At 42.7% G+C, this 20,357-nt stretch overlaps 1 protein-coding gene across 5 annotated transcripts in view; it reads left to right on the top strand.

Annotated features, from left to right (window-relative positions):
* The window catches only part of KIF13A (kinesin family member 13A), a 330,019-nt gene that overhangs the window by 300,943 nt on the left and 8,719 nt on the right, over window positions 1-20,357 (top strand). For 2 of the 5 annotated variants that reach the window (XM_073566092.1, XM_073566091.1), the window contains 6 exons: window positions 1,995-2,072; window positions 10,744-10,791; window positions 11,975-12,086; window positions 12,264-12,415; window positions 15,933-16,037; window positions 17,736-18,750. In XM_073566092.1, coding sequence (XP_073422193.1) covers window positions 1,995-2,072; window positions 10,744-10,791; window positions 11,975-12,086; window positions 12,264-12,415; window positions 15,933-16,037; window positions 17,736-18,750 — 1,510 coding nt within the window. Of the gene's footprint in view, window positions 1-1,994; window positions 2,073-10,743; window positions 10,792-11,974; window positions 12,087-12,263; window positions 12,416-15,932; window positions 16,038-17,262; window positions 17,303-17,735; window positions 18,751-20,357 lie in introns of those variants that run through there. The other 3 variants (XM_073566095.1, XM_073566093.1, XM_073566094.1) reach the window with 2 other exon arrangements.

Raw genomic sequence — 20,357 nt, 5'->3', positions numbered from 1 at the left:
CTCTGACACACTGCGATGCTTTTTGGCGCTGCAGCCAGATGTCAGACGAAAGTCAGTACGGAAATATTAGACATGATGTAAACAATTTCTCTTTTTTTGTTGTGTTTAGATTTTGGGGGGATAGTGATTTTTTTTTTTAAACATAGCATGTGTGGGGGGTTTTCAGGTCAAAATGTATGAAAAAATGTGTAAAATTGTTTGTATAAAAAGTTTATAACCCAAAAAACACTTGTAACTACCAATGCAAAAAAAGCTGAGAAAAGTCTGTCAAGCTGGGCTGTGGAGTCGGTAAGCCAAACCTCCGAACTCCAACTCCTCAATTTCCATGACACTGACTCCAACTCCCTCATACCAGGGCTATGAAGTCAGTAAGCCAAATCTCCTAATCTGACTCCACTGCCCTGATGTCAAGGAAGCCTAAACTTTTCTTTTTATAGTATTATTAATAGTATTTTTTTTAATTACACTGTTCACTTCACTATATAATGTACAGAAATATGGAGAAAATGATAGAAACTGCTGTGAAATTTTGAAGAAAAAAAAAGCCCTAAATTTCACCATTTTTTACATTTTGTGTTTATGGCATACAATATGCGGTAAAAATGACCTCGGAACATGATTCTTCAGTTCAGTGCAAATCTGGTGATAAAACAGAAGAAGGTGTCTAGCTCCCCTGCCTCAATGAGCGCACGGAATCCAAATCCACCGCTAAGCGAGAAATTCCAAAATAGAAATCCAGCATCTAGAACATATTCAATTTTATTCAAATTATTTTGCCATAAAAGCATGGTGTGCCAAATAGACTTTGCATGAAAAGGTAAAAAAGGCCCTTTATTTTAGTCCATAGTTGTTGATTATTTTCGAGGCTGAGGCATCAACCTAAATGAAAGAAATAATTTAGTAGTTTAAAAACCCCGCCAGAGGACGCACCTTCTGCACACGTGTTCAATGACGTCATCAAGATCAGACATAACTTACATATAATTCCCAAGAAACAAATACAAAGATACAAATCTATATACCGTAAAAGCGTGATATTTAAGAATGTGAAATCAATATGCTTATTCAAGCCCCGCGCAGGACGTATCTAGCATCAGTATCCAGAAAACTGATTTGATTCTGATTTTTTAACTTGAACCTGCCAGTACTTGAACACTTATACTATAAACTGAACTTTATAGGAGTAGCAAGATGACCGCAATGGGAGCCTTCAACAGACCCACGGCTGCCATAGTGATTCTGACATCCACCCAGAACTACTCTATTGCGGAGCTGCTCAGTCTTCTAATCAGTAGGAGGCGGTAGCGTTGGACCCTGCCCCCGCCGCTATCAGAAGACGGAGCAGGTCCGTAATCGAGTAGTTCCAGCCGGTGGCCTTCATCGACACCCAGATGATCGGCGGGGTGCCGGGTGTCGGACCCCTGCCATTGAGACATTGATGACCTATTCTAAGTAGTGGACAACCTCTTTAAGGCCCCAAGTACCTGTCTGTGTGTCGTAATCCTGCTATATACAGCATTGAGATAATGTGGTTGTATACAAAGGCTTTAAGGTGAATCCGTCACCAGCTTTTTGTCCCGTCATCTGTAGAGGCGGAGACCCTGATTCCAGAGGTGTGCCACTTACTGGGCTGTTTGCTTGTTATTTTTATAAAAGCACTGATTTATCACCAGGATATTATCACTATAGTACTAGTAAACCTGGTGCCATGTAGTCCTCCATATTCATGAGCTCTGTATAACCTGCCCCGACTACTAATTGGCAGCTTTCTGCCTATGCAAGGTGTTCACAGAAAGCTGTCAATCAGTACATTATGCTGATCTCACATGGAGTTGTAAAACTTTGGTGACAGATTCCCTTTATGAGTGCCATCCACACCCATCATAACTGTCATATTGTGAACTCTTGAATAGATTTCTGTGGTTGAGCCCATCTGTTAAGCCATATAGTGTTATATGTTAATATATTAAAGTGTCTGTATAATCTGCTTCCAGGCGGTTACAGTGAAGGAAGCAATTTCTAATAAAACGAAGCACATTCGCCGAAGCCTCAGCACTCCCAATATGCATAATGTGAGTATCATTAGTGCTCTTAGATATGGTATGATATGACCCACGACACAGTAATGACAGCAGAATACATTACCCATATACGGAGAGGTAATATGGAAGAGTGGTGTCGTTCCTGAGATGTTGGTACCACAATTGTCATCTGATACAGTCACATGACTGCTGCAGGCAATCGGGTCACTGATCGACCGCAGCCTCCATCCTTCAGTCAAATGGAACTGTGCCGACTACCTGCTGTGTGACATAACATTACGTGACTGCCCGAAATCGCAGCGCTGATATCTCAGAGGCAGCCGTGGTATGGGAGAGAACTTCTTGTTTTTTTATGTTATGTGGGGCACTTAAAGTGGTTGTCAAGTGGTGAACAACCCCTCTAATAGGAGTGAACACTCTTTTTTTTATTGTGTCAGATATATTGTGCCGAGCCCGGTCATGTGCTTATGGCTATGAAAGTTATGATCATGAATATTAGTAATATTAGTGTTGTTTTTTTACATATGAAGAGAAAAATAAAACATAACTAAGAAAAGGTTGGCTGTTTTCCATCAGTGTGCGCCTTCTTCATGTGCATATCTTGCCATGTGTGCGAACACTGACACGGGGATTATGCCGCACTCCGCTGCCCTTCTTTCTATCTCTTACACTACTTAACTGGGACCCTGATAGGAAAAACCTCGCATGCCCACCTTCTCCTCCACATGTACCTTATTGTGTTACTGTTGGGAAAATTGTACAAGGAACTGGGGCTTGTGGAAATTTACAGAACGCCTCCATGCTGAAAAAGGGGAACTAGAGGCTACTGACAAAATATAACCTATATCTACAGAATACTAATTGTTACATCAATAGAATATAATAGTAGGCAGACACATTTTCACATACGATATATATGATACAGATATATCTAATATATAAAGCTCAATATAGTTTGTACGTGTGTATGTCCGGGATTGGCATCCGCACCGTCGCAGCTACAGCCACAAAATTTGGCACAGTCACACGTCTGGACCCAGTTCACCAAACAATTTTGCCCCTATCTACATAATGGGGAAAGAGTGAAAGGAAAAGTGTTGGAGGCAAATTGACAGCTGCCAGATGTGAACAAGGGGGACTTAAAGAATGAGAGCGATGGCGCCAAAGAGTATATACCGTACAGTTGCTAAGGTGGGGCCCTGACATGGGATACTCACCACACACGGGGATATGAACACACACACAAAATGCGCCACACACTACCACGTGCTTCAACACATATACCACCCTCAGCACACATTTCACCACACATACACCAACCTCGCCACATAAAAGTCGAAACACAAAAGTCGCCACTCAAAACTCGCCACGCTGTCCCAGAGCTGTTTAATAGATGAAAAATGAGCTGTGACTGGTTGCTATCAGCAACAGTTTTCTTTGTAGACAGTTGTGGTAACTGAGACCTATTATTCTTATCATTTCTATGGTGTTATCGTCCTTCTGTAAAGCTGGAAATAACACAATTTATTACCGTGCCGACACAGACCACCCTCTGACACAGACTGCAGGGGGAGTCCACTATCACACAGGAGAGGATTAGACACACGGCTCAGCAGTCAGTATCACACAGGATAGGATTAGATACACAGCTCAGGGGGGGCGTGGCCTAGCGCACGATGTGAGAGGACGTGCAGAGGAGCTCTCCTGCCACAATCTCCCTGATTATAGCTATTTGCAGCGCCGCCGAACGCTGAAATTCCCCCACGGAGTGTGCAGAAACCTGGGGAGTAGCAGGGAGTAGAGTGCGGTCGGGTGGAGAAGAGCCCCACAGCAGGATGACGCGCAGGAGACAGAAGGAGCTGGCAGCGTCTGGAAATGCTCAGGCCCAAGATGGCGCCGAGGCTGCAGAGGAGGCGGCAAGGGCGAGCGCGGCATATCAGAGGAAGATGGAGGTGATCTTTCGGCTGGAACGCTTTGCAAGGTCAGAGGAGGCTGCTAATGAGCGGTCAGAGGCTGAAGGGGAGAGACCTGACCCAGAACATGTCCCTGGGACACAGCAGGAAGGAGGGGGCCAGCCACAGAGTGGTGGGGAGGAATGGAGATCCCCTGAGGTGGCTGCATGTACTGGCCAGCTTGAGCAGCCGGACACACTGGATGTAGCAAAGCCGACGCTCAAGGACATATTCTCTGTGGTAATGTACAACAAATCTGCCCTTGCAGCTCTGAATGGTCGTGTGGATGATTTAAAGGGGGAGATGGCTGCGATTAACGCTGCAGTGCGCAAAGTTGAACAGAGAGTGGAGGTGGTGGAAGAACGTGTGGGAAGTGCGGAGGACCAGGTTAATGAACTGTTGAAAAGGGAAAAGAAGTATATGCAACGTATAGCTGAGCTGGAATTTAAAACTGATGATTTGGAGAACCGCTCCCACAGGAGTAACTTGAGGATTGTGGGGGTGCCAGAAAAAGCAGAGGGCAATAATCCCACTGAGTACATTGAGTCATGGTTGAAGAATACTGTGGGAGGGGATAGCCTTACCAAAATGTTTTCTGTTGAAAGAGCGCATCGGGTGCCCACCAGACCCCTGCCCCCAGGATCAGCTCCAAGAGTCATTTTGGCTAAAGTTTTGAATTATAGAGACAGAGACACTCTGCTGAGGAAAGCCAGGACCCATGCGGAACTTACCATAGATGGCAATCGCATCTCCATTTACCCAGATTATTCTGCAGCAGTCCAGAAGCTCCGGATGACGTTTGGAGAAGTTAAAAGAAGACTACGAGACATAGATGTGCGCTACTCGATGATCTACCCAGCTAAACTGAGAGTCGCAGCTTTGGACCGGGTGCACTTTTTTCAGAACCCAGAGGAGGCGACACTCTGGCTTGACTCTAATATACAAAATATCAGAGCGGGACGGACCCGTTGAAGCATACTCTGAGTGATGTTGAAACAGTGACTAACTGTGATTTAGTTTGAAATTACTAAGGTAATGGTCATCTTTGAGATGAAGCAATGCCATGTTGGTTTAAGAAGGTTGTGTTCGGCGGCGCAACGCTTATTGCAGTTGGATTAATGTGGACTGGAGGGTAGTTGGAATACAGAGCTTGTATCGTTAGGCTGTTAAAACGCCCTACTGGTTCTCAAATAGAGAGGGAGAGAGAATTCTTATCAGCTTAAAGGCTGTGGGAGACAACTAATTTTTTGGGAGGGGGAGGGGGGGGAGAGTTTATTCCAGTTGGGAAGTTGAGAAAGGGGGTAGAGGTGGGGGGGAGGGATGGGGGGGAGGATCGAGATTCTACCTATAACGTGTCTAATGTTTGGGATTGCAACATATTATGGGGGATAGAATTAAGATTCTAAGCTGGAACGTTAGGGGTCTCGCTAACGCTTCAAAACGGGTTGCAATTTTACAATATCTGCTGAAGCTGAGGCCCTCAGTGATTTGCCTCCAAGAGACACACCTGGTAGAGGATAAAGTCGCAATGCTACAAAAAAGATGGGTGAGGAAGGCTTATCACTCGACGTATTCGGCCTATGCAAGGGGAGTGTCGGTGTTAATCCACAATTCTACTCCATACGAAGAAGTGGAGGCTATAATAGATAGGGACGGGCAATACGTGTTTATTGTATGCAGAATTTTGAATAGATTATTATGTATTGTGTCCTTGTATATCCCTCCACCATTCTCTAGAAAAAAGATACAGGAAATTCTGGACTTATCTGGGAAATGGATGGGAGTCCCGCTGCTTGTAATCGGTGATGTAAATAATATTGCAAATGATCAATGGGATAAAGGTAAACATACGGGGGGTGGGAAGGGGGGGAAGGTGACACCTTTTGGAAACTACATGAGGGAGATTGGTTGGATAGATTTGTGGAGAGTTCGGAATATGGAGAAATATACTTATTCATGTTATTCGGCGACATACGGATCTTTATCTCGTATTGATGTGGCTTTAGGAAATGAGGGAATGGATGACTTGGTACAGGAAGTGGAATATCTGCCCAGGGTCCTATCGGATCATTGTCCACTGGAGGTGTCTCTACAATTGGGAGGGCAAGGGAGGTTGACAGGAATGGGATGGAAAATTCACCCCTTTTGGTTACGGTTGCTGGATATGGGAAAGGTGGGAGAAGAATTGGGAGAATTTTTTAGGATAAATGAAGGCAGTGCTGAGGGCCATATAGTCTGGGATACTATGAAGGCCTTTTTGAGAGGGATTTTATTCAGAGAAGTATCTCGATATAAGACTAAGTCTCAAAATCAAGACAAAGCAGTGATGGAGGAACTAAGGGCAGCGGAGGAGGCATTCGGTGCGTAGTGTAATACAGATACGCAGACCCGCATGAAAGTGGCCCAATTGGAAGTTAATAAACTTCATATCCGTAAGGCGGAGAGACGGCGGGCGTTTCAGAATGAGGCATTCTACGCGGAGGGTGAAAAAGTGGGGCACCTGCTCTCAGTGGTGGCGTTGGCACAACGGGAATCTTCCCATGTATATGCAATTAAAAATAAGGAAGGTACCGTGGTTTCACAGGGGGATCAAATTTTGGAAGTATTTAAACAGTTTTACAGTGAGTTATACTCCTCACAGACACATAAAGGTCAAGAGGAGATGGACAGTTATTTGGGGACGATTGAGCTTCCTAGATTGGGGGATGAAGATAGAGAGTGGATGGATAGGCCGCTTACGGCAGAGGAGTTGAGGGTGGCATTGGCGGACATGGCGGGTAATAAGGCCCCGGGGGCAGATGGTATTCCAACGGAGGTCTATAAAATACTAAATGAAGAAGTAATAACTAAATTGGTGAAGGTATTTGATGAGTCGTTGGAGAGGGGACAGCTGCCTACTTCTATGAGAGGCCATTGTTGTGGTCATTCCTAAAGCCGATAGAGACCCTTTGGATCCGGAGTCCTACAGACCGATTTCACTTCTTACGACAGATAATAAGATATTGGCAAAGGCCTTGGCCAACAGGTTGACCCATGTGGTGGCTAAAATAATTCACCCAGATCAATCGGGTTTTATGCCCAATAAATCTACAGCAATCAATCTAAGAAGATTATATTTAAATATGCAAATTCCGTCCGATAATGCTGGAAAAAGAGTGGTAGTGTCTTTGGATGCCCATAAGGCTTTTGACTGTGTAGAATGGAAGTACTTGTGGTCGGTCCTGTTGGGCTTTGGGTTCGGGCCTAGGTTTATGTCTTGGGTGGGGTTGCTGTATTCCTCTCCGACGGCAAAAATCAGAGTAAACAATAAATTATCTGATAGTTTCTCACTACATAGGGGTACGAGACAGGGATGCCCATTATCTCCGTTGCTGTTTGCCCTCGCTGTGGAACCCCTAGCTATTAAAATAAGGGATACACAGGAGATAAAGGGATTTGTTTATGGAAGGAAGGAGGAGAAGGTGTCTCTGTATGCTGATGATATTCTGCTATACCTGAGGGACTCGGGGGAGAACTTGGATAATGCGATGCCATTAATTGAGGAATTCGGAGAATTTTCTGGACTCAAAATTAACTGGGATAAATCGTGCATCATGCCCATTGATACAGTAGATGGGGATATTGGGGAGGTTGGAATATCACCGAAATTGAGAGTAGTTTGGAGATTTAAATATCTGGGGATACAGATCGCCCTCCCTTTGAGTAGTTTTGAAGAACTTAATTTAAGCCCTCTGCTACCAAAAGTTCGTTCCAAGATTTCGGCGTGGAATAAATTACATCTTTCGGTGATTGGAAGGGTAAATCTTTTAAAAATGATTGTGATGCCGCAGCTGCTGTATGTACTGCATAATTCTCCAATTTGGATCCCACAGAGTAGGTTCTGTAAAATTAAATCGCTGTTCGGCGACCTAATATGGGGGGGGGAAGCCCACGGTTTAAACAAGAAACGTTGCAGAGGCCGAAAGAGGACGGGGGGGTGGCACTTCCTAATCCCTTGGGATATTTTTTAGCAGCACAATGTCAACATATGGGAGGATGGGGGGAGGAGACGGGACAGGAACAATCGCCCAGTAGTTTGAGAAAGCTGTTTGGGAAATGGCCTTTGGGAGAGAGCCTGGAAGGGGGGCAGTTTTTAAAATGTGGCTCTAGGTTTCCTACGGTTCTCCTTATTCATAAGGTATGGGAGAAAGTTAAACAGATTAGGGGTGTCACGGGCCTTACTAAATACTCTCCAGTGTGGGATAACATAAATTTACAAGAATTCCAGCGAATGGAGGGATTTGGGCTTTGGAGAGAGGCAGGAATCAGACGGATGGGTCAGCTTGTGGGTCAGGGGAGACTTAAATCATTCATGGAGCTACAATCAGAGTTCCAGCTTCCACACTCAAATATGTACCATTATAAAAGAATTCAGCATGCGTATCGGTCGCAATGTCGGAGGAGGCCTGTTGAGGTCCAGATTGATGTCACGCTGGCCTCCATTTTGGGGAACAGCGAGACGAAGGGGGCAATCTCAGAAGTGTATAGAGATTTATTATTTACATTTCTAGTCAGTCATCCCATTAAGGCTAGAGTGAAATGGGAGGCTGAATTGGGAGAAATAAGTGATAGATGGGAATCTATTTTAGAATATGTGCCTAAGATTTCTATGAGCGAACCTGGGAGGATGTCTCAGCTGTACGTAATTCATAGACCTTACAGAACTCCTGATAGATTGTTCAAGATGGGTTTGAGGTCTGATTCCGATTGTCCACGGTGTTCGCAGGAACGGGCAGATATGATGCACATGTTGTGGTGTTGCCCTAGATTGTCCACATACTGGACAGTTGTACTGAATCGGATCGAATGGATATATAAATGTGTTATCCCCAGGGACCCTTTGATCTGTATTTTAGGCTTTGTGGAAGAATTGGCAGCGGCGGCTATGGTCAAACTGGCGATTGCTAGACTGTTGTTCATAGCAAGGAAATTGATTGCCCGGTTTTGGATCAGAGAAGAGCCTCCGACTAGACGGGACTTTCTTGCGCAGGCGGAGCATATAATTTCATTGGAAAAAAGTATTTACACTAAGAGAAATAAACTTGAGGTGTTTCACAAGATATGGCAGCCATGGGTAGAATGGAGTTAGAGGGGTGGGAGGGACGTATTGGGATATGGAAGATATTCACATTACATAACTATATATGGATGTTGGAAAGAGTACTGGACGAGGAACGGGGAAGGCACTGAAGGGATCTCGGAGGGGGAAAAGGGAGGGAGGAGTTTTGTTTTTGGTTTTTTTTTATAAAAACATGTTTATATGTGAACAATTGCTTGATGTCATGTATATGATGTAATTGTTATCATAAATAAAAATTTATCTGATTAAAAAATAAGATACACAGCTCAGAAGACAGTATCACACAGGATAGGATTAGATACATGGCTCAGCAGTCAGTATCACACAGGATAGGATTAGATACATGGCTCAGCAGTCAGTATCACACAGAATAGTATTAGATACACAGCTCAGCAGTCAGTATCACACAGGATAGGATTAGACACACGGCTCAGCAGTCGGTATCACACAGGATAGGATTAGATACACAGCTCAGCAGTCAGTATCACACAGGAGAGGATTAGACACACGGCTCAGCAGTCGGTATCACACAGGATAGGATTAGATACACAGCTCAGAAGACAGTATCACACAGGATAGGATTAGACACATGGCTCAGCACACAGTATCACACAGGATAGGATTAGACACATGGCTCAGCAGGCAGTATCACACAGGATAGGATTAGACACACGGCTCAGCAGTCAGTATCACACAGGATAGGATTAGACACATGGCTCAGCAGACAGTATCACACAGGATAGGATAAGATACATGGCTCTGCAGTCAGTATCACACAGAATAGTATTAGATACACGGCTCAGCAGTCAGTATCACACAGGAGAGGATTAGACACACGGCTCAGCAGTCGGTATCACATAGGATAGGATTAGATACACAGCTCATCACACAGTATCACACAGAATAGTATTAGATACACGGCTCAGCAGGCAGTATCGCACAGGATAGGATTAGATACACGGCTCAGCAGTCAGTATCACACAGGATAGGATTAGATGCACGGTTTTTATGTGCAATATAAACATTATCATTTGTTATAACTAACCACAGTTGGTTACTATGCCCAGGCAACGCCGGGCTCTTCAGCTAGTATGTATATATAGCGAGAGATATGTATATATGTATTTCTAAAATGGTGGTAAAGATTAGGCAGAGACCTTAACAAAAAGTAATATGATTTGTATGAAGATGTTAAAAGTCCCCTCAATGTTGTGTGACTAGAAGATTTTTTTTATTTAAATTAATCTATGTATGTATTACTATTAGTGATGAGCAAGCCGTTCTCTGATAAGGCATTATCTCAGCATGCTCGTGTGCTAATAGTGTCTTCTGCGCGCTCGAGTTCCAACGCCTGCATGTCTCGCAACTGTTTGTCAGCCTCAACACATATGATGATTGGCTGTTTCTTAGACTATCTCATCATGTGTTGCAGATGTTGAACAGCCGTGAGACACACAGCTGTGGTGACTCAAACATATCATGCAAGCACGCCGAAGACATTATTTTAGCACACGAGCATGCTCAGATAACACCTTATCAGGTCACGCTCACCCATCACTAATTACTATGATAGCTGCATTTTTTATTCATTAGTACAGGGAACTATTTTACTTTTATTTCTAATTTGTAGGCATCATCTAGTCGCTTGGATTTATCAGGCTGTGATGAAGATGACAAGGTACGTGTTTTAATTAACTGATATGTGTTCAATAATATGAGGAATGCATTTCATATAGGAGAAATGAATAAATCTCCTTAAGAGGTGACCGTTTCCGTTTTAGATGAAAATTTAGTTATCCTCTACCAACATAGAGCTGCAGATGAGGGTCATCATTTGCCAAATTCTTCTGATTATGAAAATGGGAGGCATTCTTATTTTTTATCTGACTCCTAATCCAAGGGGGTTCTCCTTTGGATAGTAATGCCTGTGCGCTATCAATGACTGTCCATATTATACATTGCCATAATGTCTGCACTGCTATTTAGACATATACCAGTACATTACAATAAAAGCTTAAAAATTATATAACATTGAATTTAATTGAATTTAATTAAAAATTTCAGTCTAAAGGAAATGAAAAAAGTCTTATCTAGCAGTGATTCTGGTTATCAAAACTAATAACCAAAAAATAATAGAAGAAAAATAGAATAAACAAGATGGAACTAAAAAAGAATGAAATAAGATGTAAATATTTAGAATCATCTTAATTGTACCAAATATGTCACTTACGGATAAAGAAAAAGAAGACTACATTATTATATGTTTTTACCATTAAAAATATAGATCTACTAGACACTAACATATTCTCAAAAATAGAACCGGAATACAAAAAGCTTAAGAAGTGTTGCAACACTAAGTGCCCAAATGACCTGTGTCTAAAAGAATTGCTTTGTTCTGACGATATCCAAGAGCACACCTATCATCATGGCCTATGAGGGTTGCCCTCTCTGAAAACTTTTACGTCCCAGTTTTTGTTTTTATAGGGTTATTCCATCTACATAAATGGATATTGTTGGATAGTGCATGTAAGAAGAAGCACTTTTGCAATTTACTGCTTATTTAACGATTTGGCCATTTTTGAGATATTTGCGCTTTTCTTTTGATAACTGCTTGTTACCTTTGTAGAGCGACCAACTCTGCTTTCTGGCTCCTCAACATTGCATTGAAGCTGGCCGGGATTAGGATGTGACTGCACACTACAGTGACCCTGTCCAGCTTCAAAACAGTGCTTACAAGCTCAGTAGAAATGAGCTTGTAAGCACTGCGCATATTCTGTTGTCTCCAAGGCAAGGTTTAGTGATTCACTTGTATTGTCCTAGCTTTATATTTGGAGGGTTTGATTTTCTTATGTCTTCACAAGGGATGGTTGGAAAACCAGCTGGATGTCTCTGAATATTCCTCCAGTTACAAAGATGTATCTGGCTATGGAAGTCAGCTCAACGAATCGCCGAGAAGACGAGACAGTGGGGGCGGTAATATTCATTCTATGTGTAATTAATTACCATACTGACAGAATAATGAGCTTACAAGCCAAAACACTGCAAACCTTAAAAGAAAATAGTTACCAAACATAGTGTTATACTTTAAAAGGTCAAGAAATTCAGAGATATATCAGTAAGTGGAATATTTGTCGTCTTTTTTTTTTATAGGTGGCGCACCCGAGAGCCCCCAGGCCTTAATATCAAGTCCATTCAAAACCTTTTCTCCTCACCCACCAAAATTTTTCAAGCCGTTAATGCCTGTGAGAGAAGAGCACAAAAGAAAGATTCCTATTGAAACCCAACCATTACTCAGTCAAGAGGTATACACAGAACAGAGTCTTCTTTATGCTGTTCTATTAGCCCGGCTGCTCCATTGCTGGTCTGTGCTGCATGGTTTCCAGTTCTGAGCCGATGATGCAGGACAGGGCTTCTTGTGTTGGCCTGTGATCAGAGCAGTGTGACAATGGTGTTGACTGATTGCTTCCTTTGGTGGCTCAGTCAGTCCTGTTTGCCGCATCCTCAGTGACATACAAGGGGCCTGGCTTTGCTGAGCCTTGCTTTCTTCACATAGAGACGTGCCGACACAGAATATGCAGTCCTGTGTCAGGAAGATGGAGCATCTTTCGGACCATGGGGCACCTGGCTTAGTAGAACTATATTGTAAGTTATATGACTTACTATTTAAAGGTGATTTATGAAGTATGTTTTATAAATGCACAACATTTTTTTATAATGTGTTGATATTTTCTGTTGTTTTTACAGTATCAGTATTCTCCTAACCAACATACACGAACATCACTGCTTTTCCACTAAATGTACCAAGACTATAAAAATGGCACAGATAAAAGCACCAAATCATGCAGATTACTACTAATATATAAAGTAAAAGTCAGAATTTAAGAAATAAAATCTAAAAAAAGACTCTTATAATAAAGAGAAGTATATTGCCTAAGAATAAAGAGGGAGAGTCAGCACTCTCTGAGTCTAGTGTTAGTAGGAATAATCTGTGATTAGAAAGACAGCAAAAAACAAAAACGCTCCTCTTTTTAGAAGGTTGTGCAACACTGGGCAGCACTCCGTAGTGGACTATGAGGTCAAGGTACAGACCCCCTAGTATGCCGCTGGCATCACATTCGAGTAAGAGCCGGAAGCCAATAAATAGCAAGGATGTGGTGACTAGGTAATCTGGTCCTCCCAAAAGACAAACACCATTGAGTAGAAGTGGCTTTATTTAAAAAGATTCAGGGATCGCAACCAATTCTTCTCTTCGGCAGGTGTCCCAGAAGTTAGAGCGCCACCAATCATTATGGTATAAGTAGTGATATGTACGGTAACTGTATTGTAATAATAATATTAGATGGGAATACCCCTTTAAGGGCCGCCACACTCCATACACAGCCATGACTGAACCCGCAGCGGCGTCACCTGAGACCCCAACGCTGCCGCAGGGAATAAGGTTAATTTCCTCCTGGCAGCAGGGATCAAAGTGCAGGAACCAGGCAGGTCCAGAATGCTATTAACTGCAGACCAACCCTATATCTGCAGGTTAATAGAATTTTTCATGTGACAGGTTCTCTCTAAGAAGCACTGGTAGTTTTCGTTTTATTGTCCTTTACTGTTTACCATGTGTCCTACATGTTTGCAGTGGCTAGAGTTTCTAAGTAAGGAAGATATGTACATACTCATAGGGCCTGGGCTAAATGGTGTCTTGTGGTGCGTTGCTGGGTGGTAACATACTCCCATCTTCACTGGTTTCCCACCACCTCCTCACCTGTTACTACTAGAGTCTTTCACCATGGATGCAGGACAGAGATGACAGGATCTAGGCCTGGCTGCAGCTTTCCCTGGTGGCGATGTCAGCTGTTTGGTGGGTGACTTGCTTTTGAGAACTTCTCATCCAGTTGAGACATCCTCATCAGTTCTTCACAAAATGTTACTGAATGTAATCACCTTGGGTTGCACACAAGACCACATACACACGGTCAGTATTTGGTCAGTATTTTTACATCAGTATTTGTAAGTCACAACCAGGAGAGGAACAGGCAGAGGAAAAGTAATAGAAACACGTCACCACTTCTGTATCTATCATCCACTCCTGGTTTTGGCTTACAAATACTGAGATAAAAAACTGATCAAATACTGACCGTGTGAACATAGACTTAGTCTTAATAATGGATCCATTGCATAACTGAAGTAAGGTAGAGAGCCCCATGGTCTGTCTGAGTACCGTTCTGTGTCCATTCTTGAGACAGAAATGAAAGTTATCACGTAGAAGTTTTACTTCCATTCTAAAACCTGACAGATAAAGAAACACAGAAGTAAAAATCAGTCCGGTTCCTCTGCTTCCAATTTCATCAGATATGCAGCAGAAGTTTTTTTTATGAATATCCTTTGCTTTATCCTAAAACCAAAAAAGACAAACAGAATGTCAAAATGCAAGTGATCGTAGATTTAGTGAAAATGGATAAAATTGTGACAAACGTATCAAAATGATGCAGGGGGCATAATAGCTTTCTACTACGACTCCAGTTAGCCGTGTTTTTCTGGACTTCTGATAAGTCTGTAGTTACCTTATGTGACTCCTGAATCCTTACACACCGATTAGACGGCCTCGGCCTTTCTCCGTACAAGTGAAATAACTGGGGCCGAACACGTCTAATTGGAAAGTGACAAGAGCTAAGCAAAGTGCATACTTGTGGTCATGTGACTTCCCGCTTCCACCATAAGTGCTGGAGAATCCTGACAGTGTGCGGAGCCATAAGTGCCGACATATAGAGTGACTGCAGAATTTTATCAGAGGACCGGCTGGACAGCCTTAAGCATGTACATTAGTGATGTGTCGTTCGCGAACGATCCGACACAAAGAGCCGGATCCCTGCTGTGAACGATGGGAGGCGGCACCCCAGTGAGAGCCACTAAAATCCCTGAATGGCTCTTGATGGGCGTAAAATCCCGGTGTTTGGCAGATGTAACTCCGCCCACCCGAATAAAACTCCACCCACGCAACAATTTAATTGGTTCCTAGAAAGTGGGTGGTGTTTATGTGGTAGGTGGGCGGACTTAAAGCCGCAACAAGGCTCTTTAAAGGGTCAACATTGACTTTTAGGATTGCTACTTCCAATAGGTGGCACGAGAGTTCTAGTCCTCTTCCTCTCTGAAGAGACAATTTGCATAATTAGCATATTTCCCAGAGGAGCATTGCGGCTTTAAGTCTCCTCATCTCGGCATGCTTAGCATGTCATTCTCCGCAAGGAGAAATGATACTTCTTGGATATCGGTCAGACGCCTCTCACACAGCCAAACCAGATCTCACACTTTGCACTGACGAGGGGCAGTACCCCGAAACACAGTGTCTGCAAATTGTGATTCAGGCTTGGCTTTTATCCTAAGTCATGTAACAAGGCTCGTTAAAGGGTCGACATTGACTTTTAGGATTGCTACTTCCAATAGGTGGCACTAGGGTTCTAGTCCTCTTACTTTCTGTAGTGATATCTCAATTTTTTTTACATTCAGTCATTAGCTCTTTACAAAACTTACAGAGAATTCTAAAAAACAAATCAGTGTTAAAAGTTTGTTAATAATCCCAGCTACATAATGCAGCAAAATATCAAAGCATAAGCTACGTGTTTCCGTTTTTTATTTCCAGAGCTGATAATTGCTCCTTCCCTAATGAGGCATGATACGTGGCCCTGTTACATCACTGTCATATGTCCTAGACACAGCATGTGTAGTTTTCATGGATTCCTGTCGCCATTGCATGTGTTATTCACCAGTGTTATGTGCTTCCTGTGATGTTTTGCAGTCTATGTGATGTGTTGTGTGTCTTAACCTTTGCAGAGCATGTCTTCGCCACTGACAAATAACACTGGCACTGCGGTGCCTTCTGGACCTAATCCCAACTGCATGCCAGTAGAAACCCATAATATTCCTCGAGATGTCAGTGTAAGTTCTTATTTTAGCTTTCGGTGTGTTCCGATATTGTATCAGAAATGCCTGTTCCACTGTTTGTCCTTAGACTTGGCGTCAGCTGTGTCCAGGATATTGTCTGTGATGGTAAATTGTGTTCATTAAATGCCTCCACACCAGAATGATTATGTAACCCAATTAGCCAACAGATCTGCGGCTGGGAGGATGTGCTTCATGTCATTAGCTTAGCTTGATTACATTTAGTGTATCCACTCCACGCTGTATAAATGCATTCAGCTTGTCATTATGTAACAGGCCATTATATAATGCTGCCTAGATGTGAGATTGTCCCCGCCCTACACACTAACCGTATACTTAGAAGACATATCGCCACACCAGAAAACCTTTTTAACCATTCATACAAATTAATGACGGTAAGGAAAAGTCATTTCCCGTTCTCCGACATGCTGCTGTATTATATTTTTTATTGCTGCTTATTATTTTCCCTTTTGTTATCTGCAGTGCGTGAAAGTAACCCTGCTGTTAAAGGGAATCTGTAATTAGGTTTTTGCTGCATAATCTGAAAGCAGCATGATGTAGGGGCAGAGAGCCTGTATCTCTTACTGGGCTGCTTGTTGCAGTTTTGATAGAATCTCTGTTTTCTCTGCTGTAGATGCAGCAGTTGTCAGAATGCTGTATAATCCCGCCCACACCACTGGCAGTTTTCTGTCTACACTGTGCATTATCAGCATGCTGCCAATCAGTGGTGGGGGCGGGGTTACACAGATTAGCTGGACTATCTTACATGCACCACCTAGTCCAGCAGTGATAATTTCCTGCTGATAAAACACTGATTGTATTGAAACAACAACATTTGCTGAGCAAGTGACACATCCCTGGAATCAGCCTCTGCCCCAACATTATATTGCTCTTAAAATAAACAGCAAAAACCTTGAGAGAGTTTCCTTAACGTTTCTGCTCTTTGTAGTCCCCCAGTGTTCATCACACACATGTAATCATGGAGCTTTCTATCTGAATTCCATTACATCTTAAGATAAAAATAATAGTCATAATTACTTTTATTAAGGAAAAATGAGGCTAAAAAGGTGCATCACTCAAATACTGTGTAATGTGCTTGAGTACTAAAATGTGTTAACTAAGGAGTAACAGGACTAAGCATGGGATTGGGATATATAGTAATTTCTATTAATAAAGCTTACTGATCCACTACTAAGTTCACTTGCTGCTCTCTCATCTTTAGGTCTGAGAAGTGCCAGGTACCGTACACAAGGCTTCAGGAGGTGAATTCAGTATAGTAGCTCTGTACATTGGCATTCAGATCTCTAGAGCAATTTATAGGACTTTATCAAACAGCTTCCATTATGTCATAATACATAATGGCTACATGTTATCATCCACAGTGTATACACAGGCCGAAACTGCTCTTCCTACATTACAAGTGAGAGAATGAAGTATGTTTGTATGCCATATATATTTACATTTATGTATTTTATCTATCTGGAGTTTAGGAAAACTAGAATGGGTAAGAAATATTACACAATGATACTATATAACTATACAAGATATATATAAAACTGTAGAGCCCTGATTAGCTCAAGAACTGTTACGCTCTTCATAGAAATGGCACAAAGTCGATATTTTTTATTTTACACTTAGGTGGAAAAATGAATCCGGAATAAAACATTTTATTGACTGTGCCATTTATTCTTCTAGGATTCTGAAGAAGACGACCTTGAATTTGATGGATCAACCAAAAAAGTAATGCACTCCTCTGGTTTTGATGATTTCAAGCCTTACGTGCCAGAGGAGTTTGCAGACTTCAGTGTTTACAATGCCAGTCTGGACAGCAGGGACTGGATACATTCTAAAGCTGATTTTGGTTGTTCTCCTTCTTTGGATAAAGACGTGTCTCGGAGCCCTACCACCAGCAGTGTTACCAGTGGCTATGTGTCACATAGTGCTTCTAATATTACTCTCTCTGACATTGTAGTAGCTTGTAGCGAAAGTATGGATCAGTTAACCATCCAAGTAAGAGACTTGGAAAGCCAAGAGCACCAAGAAGCTACTGGAGAGCAAAATTGCAAATCTTGTGGACATCAAGAGTCCAATGACAACAGTTGTCCAAACAACCAGTCAACCTTCACGGAAAGAAGTGCCTTTGATAAAGAGCCACTTTGCACTACTGAAAAAGATGCTGCTGTATTGTGTAGAAGTGTATCATCTACTTCTATGGACTGCGACAAAGGAAACTTGGTCACCTTTTTACCCTGTGAGGTTGCTGTGGAACATACTTGTGATATATTGGAAGATCATTCCTTCACAGAATTCATGGGAGTAGATGATGGGAAAGACTTTGAACACCATGAAGATCCACCAATGTACTCTTCTAAAGGAGAAAGCAAAGGAGGAAATGATATAGATTATGACTCTGTTACTTCTGATGACCCCCACAATGCATCTGACCAGACACTGACAGAGGAAAAACCGAGCAAAACCTTGTTCTGCTACAATTCTCAGCATTGTTCTTATGAAAGCCATTCGCCTGAAAAGATTAATCTAGATCTTTCTGATGATTGTGAAGACCTTCCATCCCATACCGCACCATGCCTTCTGTCCTTAGGTGACCAAGTGTGTATTGGCGACAACAAGCTCGGAACAGTGCGATATATAGGCACTGTGGACTTCTCCCGTGGTGTATGGGTTGGCGTTGAACTTCATGTTCAATTAGGTAAGGAATAACAACACTGGTATTATTCTGTCTTTAGGCATTGTGGTACACAGATCTTGTCTAAGGGAAACTTTTTGGAGTAACCCTCTGTTAGATATGATATCGGTTTAGGAAATGGTCTTCCCTTTACATACTGTAGTTAATATTTACTTTGTTCTTCAGGAGCAGAGGACCCCAATGCTGCTTTATCTCTGCAGCATCAGAAGAGCGTAGTTGCACTCAAGCTTGCCAGTATTGGTAGCTAAGGGTACCGTTACACTTAGCGATGCACCAACGATGCCGACAACGATATGACCCGGTCAGGATCGCTGGTGCATCGCTAAGTGGTCGCTAGTGAGCTGCTAAACAGGCAGATCTCACCAGCGACTTAGCAGCGGTCGGCAGTCGCTACTTACCTGTCAGACGAGGCGATGAAGACGTCCTCCCGCCCGTGTCCACGCGTCGCTCGTCACCACAGCAGGAAGCCCAGCAGGAAGCAGACGACGAGAAATGGCCCAGGACGTTCTCACGTGATCAGCGATAACCAGCGGGGGAGCCGGTCGGAGGTAAGTATCACATGTAGCGATATCACTAGCAATATCGCTGCTGCGTCACAAAACCAGTGAGGTTATAGCGATATTGCTAGCAATATCGCTACATGTAACGGGCCCTTAAGAGAGCGCTTTAGCAATTTGGCTAGATTCAGAACAGTGATTACAAGCTCTATTGAAAAGAGTTTGTAACCACTGCACATGTTCAACCACTACTGTCAGACTTCAGGGGTGTCCGGTAACCTAAGCAACGAGCAGTAAACAGTTAAAAATCGCTCCTTTCTTGAGAACAAAGAGGAAGTTTAATACAAAGTGAATTGCAAAGTTGCTAATGCTTACACACACTTTGCAGTTGTTCCCTATATTAGAACATGGGAATAACTCTTTACACTTAAATTAATGGATAGTTTCGTATTCACTATTTTTACTTTTAAAATACAATGCAGTAAAAGTATGCCACAGTCAGTCTATTCTGACCGTGACAACTGTGAAGTCAGGAGAACAGCCATGGGCTTATGTAGGTAATACGCACAGCGGGCAGCCATACATTGCAGTTAGCAATTGGAGTACTTGCAAAGTGTAAAAGTAGTGCTGTATGACCGCTTTTATAATTGTATAACCTGCAGAGGCATTAAAGGGAATCTGTCAGCAGGTTTTGCTACCTCATCTGAGAGCAGACAGATGTAGGCAAAGAGACGCTGAATCCAACAATGTATCACTTAGATTACTGGGTGCAGCCGTTAGTTTTTATATTTAGAATGAAGCAGAGCTGAGGAAGCTAACCCCACCCCCACCAGGCTCTCCATGTACAAAGTCCATAGACAGTGAGGTGCTCATTACAGGCAAGGGTGTGTGTCGGACCAGGAGGTAGGAGCTGCTGTGTCCAGCAATGATAAGCTACTAATGCTGAAAAAAAAATCATTGCAAGCAAACAAATCCATGGAGCTGAATTGTGTTTTTACCCCTACAGCATACAGTCTTCAGATTATGTAGCAAAAACCTCCTGACAGATTCCCTGTAACTGCAGCATGGAAGTTATCACCTAGCCACATTATTTTGGGTGGGTGGTAACCAGAC

This window comes from Dendrobates tinctorius, unplaced genomic scaffold (genome assembly GCF_039654945.1).
Source record: "Dendrobates tinctorius isolate UK_male_01 unplaced genomic scaffold, ASM3965494v1 ptg000004l, whole genome shotgun sequence".
NCBI lineage: Eukaryota > Metazoa > Chordata > Amphibia > Anura > Dendrobatidae > Dendrobates > Dendrobates tinctorius.
This window is presented reverse-complemented; position numbering and strand designations above follow the sequence as displayed.